General features: G+C 36.7%; 2 protein-coding genes and 1 long non-coding RNA gene across 3 annotated transcripts; 1 reads left to right on the top strand and 2 right to left on the bottom strand.

Moving 5' to 3' along the window:
- Nucleotides 1-54: 54 nt before the first annotated feature.
- LOC147761021 (uncharacterized) lies at nucleotides 55-3,155 on the bottom strand. Its single transcript, XR_015334911.1, has 4 exons — nucleotides 3,030-3,155; nucleotides 1,291-1,358; nucleotides 731-879; nucleotides 55-541 (listed from the first exon to the last, which is right to left on the bottom strand). It is a non-coding gene; the product is annotated as an uncharacterized LOC147761021 (long non-coding RNA).
- LOC147761020 (uncharacterized) lies at nucleotides 3,065-4,321 on the top strand. The gene is made up of 2 exons (XM_087014443.1): nucleotides 3,065-3,335; nucleotides 3,579-4,321. Exons 1-2 carry the CDS (start codon nucleotides 3,290-3,292, stop codon nucleotides 3,944-3,946), a joined length of 414 nt encoding a protein of 137 aa, XP_086870569.1. The 5' UTR covers nucleotides 3,065-3,289; the 3' UTR covers nucleotides 3,947-4,321.
- A 1,468-nt stretch (nucleotides 4,322-5,789) lies between these two features.
- On the bottom strand, nucleotides 5,790-9,394 carry LOC106162361 (uncharacterized). The gene is made up of 8 exons (XM_013539637.2): nucleotides 9,315-9,394; nucleotides 8,575-8,691; nucleotides 7,737-7,863; nucleotides 7,358-7,530; nucleotides 7,043-7,182; nucleotides 6,590-6,796; nucleotides 6,263-6,337; nucleotides 5,790-5,941 (listed from the first exon to the last, which is right to left on the bottom strand). Exons 1-8 carry the CDS (start codon nucleotides 9,340-9,342, stop codon nucleotides 5,876-5,878), a joined length of 933 nt encoding a protein of 310 aa, XP_013395091.2. The 5' UTR covers nucleotides 9,343-9,394; the 3' UTR covers nucleotides 5,790-5,875.
- Between the last annotated feature and the right edge of the window lie 2,203 nt (nucleotides 9,395-11,597).

Genomic DNA, 11,597 nt, shown 5'->3' with positions numbered 1-11,597 from the left:
TCTTGATATCTATATTCTTTTTCTATAAAGAAAATTAAAACAGAGTCAGCAACATACAATGACAGGAGTGCTTTATTATTATAAATGGACAGTAAAGAACAAAGCAGTTACTTTTCACAGGAGTGAAATCAAGCTATGAATCTCCAAGGTTCCAATATCACGGTCATCTTTTCCATATACTGAACACAACAGTGATGGGTAGTGTTCCAGAGATTTTAATCTTATAACTGATTGATCCCGAAGTTTCTTCTTCTGGTTGAGAGATCTAGGGTCTCCTAAGACAGTAATGATAATTCAGCAATCTTAGAATAAGTGTGGTAACTTGAAGCAACATGCCACTATAGGTTAGTGAGACTGAACTGTCAATTGTCAATATAATATTTGTCAATCCACTGGTGCCAATCCTCCTTTCCTACAAAACTGATTGAGACTGCCAAGCCCAAGATGCACATTTGTTATGGGGGATTGTCCCAACATAGCTCAGTTCGCCAGAACATCCACTACTGCATCTACCCAAAGATGGCAGGGCAATCTCAACAGGCTGTCAAAAGAAAATGTGTTAAACATATTTTAAACTTATGTTAATTGCTGTAAAAAACAATGACTAAATAATATACTGATCAAACAAATTGCATAAGTAAAAACAATGATTGAAAATGAAATCAAATATGCATGATTGTAGCTACCAGAATTTCATGATAGAAAAAGAAACAAATGAGAAAAGGTAAACCTTTTTTCTTCTCTGTGGAAGTGTTCCAGGCATTACAGAGTTGGTGCTCACATCTGAATCTGATGAATTTGCCCGTGCAATTTCAGGTGACTCTTCTATTATTGTCTGTAAGATTGTCCAGGTCAAGGTTCGCATCCAGGATGTAAAATCTGAAAAATAAACATTATACATCAATAAATGCTTTACAACAACAGAGGCTTACTGTGTTCAGAATAGAAACTATCATAGCAGGATCAATCTATCTCAACGGAGTATCACACTAAGGCTCAGTCATTGTAATCAGCTTAATTGTCTGGCACGCCCCCTTGCAAAGCAACATGAAAAACAAAATGGAGCGCAAAGTTTTCCTGGTTTTTCCTAAAGTACTTTTAGTTACAAGTGTTCTGTGTAATATGTAAGTCTTGAAAATTGAAGCACAGTGTGTTACAAATTCACATAAAGCTAGTTTGTTAACTTTGACTTCATTGTAAACACACATAAATCTGCATAGTGAATATAAAACTAAAATATAAAAAACTGGCACAAGTAACATCCCCTAAAATGCCATGTGTGTTCCATACCTTTGATTCTGGGTAAGGAATTTCTAATGAAGCTGCTTACAGGCTCAGTTGTCACATGTAACAAAGCCCTAGAATTTAATGCACAAATATACTCATAAGTTTGATACACAGTTAATTCTTTTCAGTAGACATGAAATAGAAATCAAGTAAAATCTGTGAAATATACCAGTACGTCTTTTAATTTTGCTTAATATTCTTTACAATTTACAACTAGCAAAGGTCTTCAGGGCCATAAGTCACACCTTAAAAAGATGCAGAAGATTGGTCATTTTGTCAATTTTGATACAATAATAAATAATGCTTATAACAGCACAATTAACACTTAAAGGGATAATAACTCTTTGTATGAGATCTATATTTCACAATAAAGACATTGTAAACAACTCATAGAAATATAACATATTCTGTTATAATAAAGTAGAAGTATCATGGATATTCAGAAAACGTGATTAGCAAAGGTCTTTAAGCCATTGGAAGTTCAAAGTCACACCCTGAAAATGTCGATATGCGAAAATTCTAACACAAGACTATATAATTACCAGAAAAGTTAACCGATAGGACAGGTTTTTCAACTGAAGCTATATTTTAGCCCTATGCTACTTATCTGTAAGTTTGAGAAGAGTAAGTGATGTGGTTTTCCTTTAATGGTCACTATGGAGGCAGTGCCCAAAATATGGTTGTTAATAATAAAATAAAAGTATCATGGATATACAGAAAATGTGACATGGAAAGGTCTTCAAGGCCATGGAAGTTCAGAGTCACACCTTCAAAATGCCAAAAAGTAAATAAGTGATAACTGCACTGAAATGATTTTCTTTCCATTTTCAACACTTTTTTACATAAAACAAAATAATCAATTTACTGTCATTTTTAAATGATCAACTAAAAAAATTGCTGACATAAGAAAAATATCAATAAGACAATTTTAAATGTCCAATTTGCTCCATTCTGAGATTCTGAACATAGTGAATGATTAAATTTGACAAACTGTAAAGATTTGAGTTTTTTTCCCATTTTTGACACTTTATTACACAATACACGGTGACAATAACAGGTTTACCATCATTTTTATATAATCAACAAACAATATTGTTCAGATGCAGAAAATGTCAAAAGAACAACTTTACATATCTAATTAGTTCAAAAATGAGACGCCTGAAAATTAAATTTGAGGAAAAAAAAACATTTGTATACAAAAAAAAGGCATAACTTCACCAAAACTTAACTGATCAAGCTTATTTTCAAAACTTAATCTGTATTTCAGTAACATTGATAACTCCTGTGAATTTCAAGACAATTGGCCAATCGATTTCCCTTAAAATGTGTTATAGGTGTTGCATATATGCTGAAAAAAGTGAAAAAAAAAACAGCAAACTTTTATAAAAATGGCCTGATCATGCTGATTTTCGAACTTGACCTGCGTATTATGAGTATTCATCAGTTTTGTAAGTTTCAAGCTAAAAGGTAAAACAGTTTTTCTCTTATCGTGTTGCATATATGCTGAAAATAGTGAAAAAACAGCATAACTTCCAAAAAATTAACATCCGAAGAGCAATTTTAAATGATTTTCGGGTTCATTAGAGAACACGACAGCTCATTAAAGTCTAATAATTCCGATAATTCTGATTTTTTTTTTTTTTTTTTTTTTTTTTTAAATTTTGGCTTCTCTCTTAGTCTCTAAGCAGTGCTTGAAATGACGCGAATTTAACAAGTGTTAGAAGGGGCGACTAAATCCAAACCTGGTTCGCCTTTTTCTTTCTGAATGATCCCCCTTTTCTTCAGCCCAGAGCCAAGGCTGCAGGGAGCGGCATCGCGTCGAAAAATAAAGCGTTTGTAGATCTACACAAAAGCGTGCTTTCACAGTTTGAACGATATTACCTTCTTCACAGAAGAGTTCCGAGCACGATCCACGCATGCGTGAGGACTACGAATCGCAGCAGACGACAGACATTGTCGAAAATTTGTGTATGCCAGTATTACAAGTGCCATCATTGCTTTCATGTTTGTAATGGCGCTAATCTCAACAAAGAACAAACCGAGCTTAGGTGAGTAGAAACATCCTTGTTCGATCGGTGTTTATTAGGAAGTCAAGACGCGCTATTAGTTTGAACATAGAAGTAGATTTTCTCTACTTCTTTGGTTTGAATAAATGTGGTTGTTTACTATTTGAAGTGAAGGCAATGGAACGCTAAATTTTCAAGCATGTCAGATTGACTTCAGCTAGCATGCATTTTAATTTAACGTGAATATACCACTTATAATATATGGCACACTTCCAATGCTTTCAGAAATTGTCAGCGGACCCAGCATTAGCAGATGCTCCATCGCAGTGGCCGCATGGTGCCCAGAGGAAACTAATCGCCAAAATCCACGGCGCCGTGAAATCAGTGTACAACGGTTTCCAAAACCGACACCAAAACGTTATTCGGTACCATCGCCGACGGTGGTGGCTGCAGAGTGGAATTCACCTAAACCTTTTGCTCCATCTGATGGTCCAGCATCTGAAGATTTCGCTAAGGGAATCGACATCTTTAACAAGAATGACTGTCCGAATCCTGGCCATTTATCTCGCTCTTTTTCTGCCGGCATCCTTGGCTGTAGGGTTCAGGTTAAACTACGACAAGAAAATCCCATTTACAACCAAAATCTACGTTGATGATCTTTTAAAATTTCTGTTGTTTGCCGACAACAAAAATCCAAGGACTTCGAAAAGAATATTTAAAAGACTTTTGTCAAAAGGGATAATCCTGCCCTTCTAATAATTTGAAATAAAAACAGAAAACCAATTACTAAGCACACGTATAATATGAGGAATGTAAATTTGTCGTTATAGCCTATTTTAAAATTTTCTCAAACAATTTATAACATGTTCTAACATTTCCCGTTTAAAGTTGAATAAATTATTATTTTTGTAACATGTATTTTCATCATTATCAGGAAGTCTGTTAAAAATATTTTAAATTTTTATTGTTTGTGTACACAATGTTTTAAATATTCTATTACAGAATGTACGTAAATAAAACTGCAACAATCCAAACTTCTTATTTCATTTTATCCTTTACTGCTTGCTGATAAGTCTTTCTGATAAGCCTTTATCAATCATCAAAACCTCACCCTGCCTATCCTACATGTAGGCTACGCCTACGTGTGCATTTGGGGACTTTCGGACGATCTTGTATTTTAGGCATTGATTGGATCATTGACTAAAGCAGAGGTCATTGATTGGACAAGGGATGAACCGGGATTAGCTGAAAAATGACGTACCTGAAAACCTTGGGTTTCACCTAACAGGTTGAATCCGATCAATACCACGGCCTGGTTCCAGTTGGAGTGGAAATTGCGGTACGAGAGAATGGGCCTTTCATTGTCGTCTGATATTTGCTAGAATTTACAGCATATTGTATAACGCAAGCTGTGATCAAAGTAACCAATCGCAGAAAGATACGTACTAGACAATACGTGTAGTTTACTACTAGATATTGAATAATGTCTAAATGTGCTATTTTCTACATGAATAATCAAGGAAGTAGTTGAGGTCTGTCAATGTATTACAGATACGGGGGCTTTATGTATATAGCAATAAGTTGGCACATGTGTAACGCAGTTGGTAGCAAGAGCAATTCCAAGTGATTATCCTTTAATCTCTCAAAGGTACAGAGAAATCTTAAGCTATCTTGAAAGTCGGTGTTGGACGGTGCTACCTTAACTGGAGATGCAAATGTGACCATCGAGCCTTATAAGGTTATACATTCGAAGGGCCGCACATATATTATATTAAGTGCCCAGTATTATGTTTATTAATCATCAATTACAGGTGAAAGTATTGTTTTATCAACGAGCGTAATATAGAATAGAAGTTTAAGGCCAAGTAGCCAGTATAACTAGTAACTGTTTATATAAAGAGAATTATCCTGTCACCATCAGGCACGGTAAACAGTGACCTCACCCTCAAAATTCAGTATAAAGGGCGTCCCGATTTCTACACCAGGGGACGAACGCTAGACCGATCCCAGAGTGACCAGCAACGCCGAGAGCACGAGAGGGAGACTGAGGACGGCCGGATCAATCAGAGCCTAGATCGAGGGAACGATTGGGTCACTGTCTTACCGTAGCGCTGTGCCTACCTGAGCTAGATGTCCCTGTATATGTAACGGGTTAAAGTAATAAACTGTATTAATAGGGAAACCTATCTTAGACTGTTGTGTCCTTCTTACGAACCTCCGCGCACACGCCAAACAACCGCACCGGCCCCGTTACACATGCACTGTAACAGCAGACTCCGTAACCTTGGTGAAATTCTTCTCTGATTTATACATGATTTTTACATGCAGGTATTTTAAATGTAATCATGGCGCGTAATGTGTGAAGGCGATGATGTTGTAGGAGCTGTTGCGTTTTACAACCATCTGCCTGAGTATTTATTCTAAAAAGTGTTACTAGCTTTTTCCAGCTTTACCTTAATACACCCTGTTTCACATACAGAGCACATCTTACCAGTAATATGCATGGGAATACTGGTTTCTTCCACAGTGGCACCGGCTGCCTCAAACCACTGCATGGAGGCCCGAATGGTGGAATCTATGTCTTAGTCGCATTTATCAAAGCCTTCTTTTACCAAACCCACTTTCATTCCAGTCAAGTCTGCAGTCAACTAGAGGAGGATTAAGATCAAATAAATAAATCATCTCGCTAGCGTGATTTTTTTTAGTTTGGAAAGATCTATGTCTATTTCAATAAACAAATGTTAAAATTTCTAATGCCATTTCTAAATACCATACATGTAGGGACCCTACTTACAAGAAAACTGAGAAGAAAATGTTACAAAAATATGTTTGAATTTCATTCGAAGACAACGTATTGCATTTCTATCCAGTGTAAGCTGTGTAAATTTAATGTGGATAAGCCTTGTGAGAAGTGTAACATGGTATAACTCCAGATATAGATACTTTGCATAACATGCAACGTCACGTACCAGTTTTGAATACTCTGGCACCACGATGTTTGGCGGCTGTCTGGGGTCAAGGCCGTCATCGTATCCAGCGATCACCTGAATTGAGGCAAAAGAAAGAACAGTTATGGTTTATATGATTACTAAAAATATACGAAATAATGACTACATATTCACAGGACATGCTACATGTAACTTCGAAAACTGAGTGCATCAGTAATTAGGCCTACACGCGTTTTACCCCATTTGATTTCCTTGCTTGTTCTATTTACAAAATGATCAATGTAAAATACAGTTTAGAAACCTTTTGACCGATAATATATTAAAACAAGGAATATAATCTCTATTTACCTCTAACAGCAGGGCGCAATCTTCCACTGTTCTTGTCATGGGTCCAAGATGGTCCAGGAAGGGCTGTAGGCCTACGGTGGACGCACCGGTGTACAGAACCAACCCCCACGTGGGTTTTAACCCCACAATACCACACCACGCGGCAGGCATATGTATGGATCCACCTTGGGCGCCACCAAGAGCCATGTCAATCTGACCTCCGGCGACCTTTTTAGAGACATCGTGATCAGTTACTGAGACTAAAAGATATTGCAGAAATTGGCATCATGTATGCTTTCTTTTTCATATCTTGGAAACAAAAATTGCGCGAGTGAAATATATATGTATTGCTCTAATGGCCGTAAACCTAAACCTATAGATATTCCACTGAATTTATTGAACCACGTAGATCCTCGGATCCGATTAAGTTTAACTTAAATAATTTTAAATGCTAATTAAAATCGTCCTGCTTACCAGAGCTGCACTTCCAGAACTAGAACCACCGGTTGTACGTGTTGTATCATATGGATTCAAAACAGGCATCTTGCAGTTGGTGAAACTACTTCCACTGAAGCATAGGTCTTCGTTTGCAGCTTTTCCAAGAATCCGTCCTCCTGAAATGTGAAGAAAAATGTATGATTGAAATAATTCTTCTCTGAACCTGCTGTCAAATTTCATTGATTTAAAAAAAAAAAAATTTATTTTCTTACAAATTTTGGGTATGGATTACAGAAGGCTGGCCTTTTTTATAAAGTCTGATACTTGATCTGATAAAAGTAAATCGCATACCTGCGTCCAGTATCCTGGTGACCACAGTGGCATCAAACTCTGGCGTGTAGCCCTCCAACACCCTGGACCCGTTCATCATAGGTACCCCAGCCACCGCCGTGTTGTCTTTGATACCCAGGGTTTTCCCAGCCAACTTCCCAGAGGGGGCACCTTGAATATCCGTACGCCAGTACCTAATAATATTTTATTCGATACAAGCCGAAAATCTGTTAAAGAAGGTTGATTAAAAAAAATAAAATATGGCGAATGGTAGACATAAATTTGCAATTGGCGTATGCAAATGTTGGACGACTTCATATGATGAAACATCGCACATCTTGTATTCAAACTAAACACTTATTTAAGATAGAGTAAACTGAGCGTTCCTGAGAATATTTACCAGCTATTAAAAGGGTTGTCTTCTGGCTTAGGACGCCATCCGGGAGTTCGAGGGTACTTAACAGGCAGCGTTGGTTCTGGCAGTTCATCTAGTATACCGTAATCCTCTTCCAGCGGGAGCAAGCACTCTGAAAAAAAAGGCACCGATGTCAAATAGCGTATTTGGCAAGTAAACGTATATTTAATAAGAAAAAGACGGAAGGTACAGAATTACGACCATAGTAAAAGTGGATAGATAGGTAGATCAGTGGAAAGGTGACAGATTTATGAAAAAACGGCCCTAAAAGTTCATAAACAATGTGCTCAGACATAATCCATATTTTGTGTGTGTTTGTTTGTTTGTTTGTTTGTTTGTTTGCTTGCTTTCTTGTGCTAAATGTTGCCTTGGGGAAATCACGAAATATACACCCACTTTTCAAAAATTATTAATATAACTAAATGTATTATGATTACCGTGACGAGTCTCTATTTGTATTATGGAAGAGACTGACAGACTACAAGTCTGTGAACAATTGACGACATGGCACTAGTTTATCTTCACTTGGTAATGAATAAAAAAAGTATCAAAATTTCCAAGAAATGGTCAATTGTGCTATAAAGGGACCTGTGATCAGCGTAGTTCGTTGGCCTATATTCTCAAATATCTGGTGTTGCACACGCAGCCATGTTTGTCATTTTTTAATTGTCCAACCCGCGCGTATGTGAAAATAAAATTCGAAAAGTAACAGATTACTTAACTAAACTAATTCTACTCCGACAATTTTGTGCGTGTGTGTGTGTGTGTGTGTGTGTGTGTGTGTTGTCGGATGCATGTGGTTATGCAGTACATGTACATGTACCTCTATATGCAGTGAGCTCTTCCTCTGACAGTTCAAGTCTCAAGTCCCCTGCGATCTTCCTCAGCTGTTTTATGTTGGGCGGGTGGAAAGCCGAGGCCTTGGCATACCCATCGGGAACTAAAACAAGTTTTAGACATCTTAAGACTTCTTGTATATAAATATATACTTAATGAAAAAAGCACCATCAAGTAGGTGATTATTTTATTGACACGTGCTTCACAGTTAAAATTCTTCATTGATGACATACGCGTATTTCCGTAGATAAGCCAATCATGTCTGCTCTTCCGAAATTGCTTGACCATATCATACTTTTAAAGTGTTGCCAATACATGAGAATGTGTTGTTGTAACCTGTCAAACTACAGGTAAAGGTACCAGTATATTCTTCTACAGTAGGTCTACAATACTTCCACACATAAAGGAAACCCTTGGATCTGTCAGCTCACAGTGGATAGCGTTTGAAATCACGATAAACTGGCCCGAGGACCATAACGATGGTAATTATTAAATCTGCCATGCTTTTAATTCCAAAAATAAAGTTTTAATGCCCCTCTCAATAATACCTATGCTAGTAGCACTGCTACTACTGGGTTACTACCATTCAAATAGATGAAAACACAGCAAAACAACACAACCCTTACAAATATGCAACTTCTTATATCCTTATATATTCTTATATAAAGTGCTGTATTCACACGTTATCAGAACTAAACCAGCATGCCCAATATATCAAAGTCTCACCCCCAAAACATGCTTGCTTCTCGGCCATTTTGTTCTAATCATACTAAATGCTGCAGTTAGCTGTTATCATGAAAGCGCAGTTCCTGCAGTATATTAGGTCACCCAAAGTAGGTTAAATGCACAATAAAGAAATAAAGTATTGATATTTTGACTTTAAAGTCAGAGTAAAGAATCAGTACGTTTTTTTAACTCATATCACGAGTTGACGTCCTATAGATATTGTAGGAACACAATCATATTAAGGTTTAACTGTTTATTTGTTTGAATTGTACGTGCCTGAAACAGCAATTACATGTAGCTTACATCAGTAACTCTATTCCGTGCCGATGTGGCAGGAGCGCACGTCCTGGGAATGCAAGTCCTAGGGCATGCATTTCTAGGAATGGCAGTCCTAGGGCATACGTTAATAGGATTCAATGTCCGTAGGACGAAGGCTTCCAAGTAATGCAAGTCCTACGTGTAGAAGTGCAGGTCCTATTTGGACGTGTATTTCTAAAATTTTAGGAACGCATGTCCTATACAGTTTACACAGAAAAAATTATATGAATAAATAGATATAGAGATATACTAGTTTTAAAGAAATAATTTGCTTTTGTTTTAGTTTTATTTTCACATTTTGCGATGTTTTGATTTTCTGATAGGCAGTTTATATCGATTTTTTAATAAAGTAACAAAAAACAACACAGCTTTTATAGTTTTTCTTCATTTATATATTATGTATATTTTTTCTACTCATTGTGAATTTTGAAGTTAAAGATGTGCAGTTAAACTAGTTGATCTTAAAGGTTCTTTAATCTGCAACATTTATTTGGGAAGCTATAACCTCTGACCTTCCCATACTATCAAATGAGGGAAATATCACTTTTACACAAAACACAGGATCTCCGTTCTGAGATTAATTTTTCGGTTTACACTCGCAGAAATTGAAAAATAACCTCGAACTCAATGGAAATTTGTTCTTGAATAGTTTGGACTGAGGATATAAGACAAATCAAGACAGTTAAGTAGGGCCTATTTGAAAAAAAATACTATTTACCCATAAAAGTATTCTGTAATATTTCATTGCGATTTTGCCGGTGCATGGTGTCTTACCTTCCTAACATCAGGTATAAGGGAGAGTATCCAGTGGTATGGTGTTTTGCCGTGCTATAACCAAACGTACGTAACTTGGTGTAACTGTCGGACACAGTCAAGTATTTTGGGGTAAAAGTAGACAAGAAAAAATGCTTTATTTTGTACCTGTAGCGCTTTCGTAAAACTATTCTGGGAAAATAAACGAAATACATGTATATGATGATGCCCCATGCAGACTGTTTGACAACCCACATTGAAAAACGAACGTATTTTTTCCTGACTGCCTGGATAGCTTTAGGTTGTATTTACAATAAGGTTTTGACGGCTGAAGTTAGCGCGCAGTATTGTTACCCAAGAAAGAAATCCACAGACAAAAGTACACAAGACATCTTTCGCGATCTGAGACCTCATTATCCCCCTTCAAAATTAATTAATTAATTAATTAATTAATAATTTTTAATAATATGCTTGGCACCACCAAGCAATATTAATTCTAATTCCAATTCCGTCCCAATGCCTTTAATATTACAGTAATTTTTTTACGTCTACTATTTTAGACTATATACAAGGTACAAATTATTTTACCCCTCCCCCTTTAACCTAACATCCCCAAGTAAAAACTTACGTTCTGCATGTTGACAACGTGCCTGAATTCACTTACTCCGCGATGTCTTTTCTCTCGTTGCCAGAAGCAGTTTTATCATCATTCAATGTCACACAGACAATATAGCTTATCTAATATTACACTGGTATTATATAATTTGATGGGCGTATTTTTTTCTTTTTTTTTTTCACGAATTCCATCTGAATTCGCCGAAAAGATAGTAGGGGACGGTGTCTCGAAACTGAGGGTCCGTGTGACAGAAATTTCGCCCAGCATATAGTTATAACGGATTGAGTTAGTTTGACCTAAGTGGGTCAAAATCTAGGGTGAGGTTCACCTGTACAAATGAATGGGAAGCGGACTCTCTGTCGTGGGGGACTTTCTCGTACATGACACCGGTTTCGCAAAAGAAATTAAGACCTACATGTACACTTGAATTTAAGCCACATTTTTCGTTTACCTTGACCTTATACAGATGTTTTATTGAACTAATAAAAATCGATCCTAAATTGAGGAAGACCGAGAATTTTTGTTCTGAAAATCAAGACCAACATTAAGTCTAAAGATGTTTTTGAAACCACCCCCTTAAGTTCCACGTGCAAATC

This window comes from Lingula anatina, chromosome 6, assembly GCF_051362555.1.
Source record: "Lingula anatina isolate TDL-2025a chromosome 6, LinAna3.0, whole genome shotgun sequence".
In the NCBI taxonomy this organism is placed as follows: Eukaryota; Metazoa; Brachiopoda; class Lingulata; order Lingulida; family Lingulidae; genus Lingula; species Lingula anatina.
Note: the sequence above shows the minus strand (reverse complement) of the source record. Positions and strands in the feature narration are given on the sequence as shown.

Excerpts from the sequence above, each read along its gene's own strand:
- LOC147761020 (XM_087014443.1), top strand. The coding sequence starts at position 3,290 with ATGTTTGTAATGGCGCTAATCTCAACAAAGAACAAACCGAGCTTAG. Across the intron at positions 3,336-3,578 it reads AAAGAACAAACCGAGCTTAG|AAATTGTCAGCGGACCCAGC; the intron begins GTGAGTAGAAAC and ends CAATGCTTTCAG.
- LOC106162361 (XM_013539637.2), bottom strand. The coding sequence starts at position 9,342 with ATGGCCGAGAAGCAAGCATGTTTTGGGG. Across the intron at positions 7,531-7,736 it reads GACAACCCTTTTAATAGCTG|GTACTGGCGTACGGATATTC; the intron begins GTAAATATTCTC and ends AAATATTATTAG. Across the intron at positions 7,183-7,357 it reads CACCAGGATACTGGACGCAG|GAGGACGGATTCTTGGAAAA; the intron begins GTATGCGATTTA and ends TTCACATTTCAG.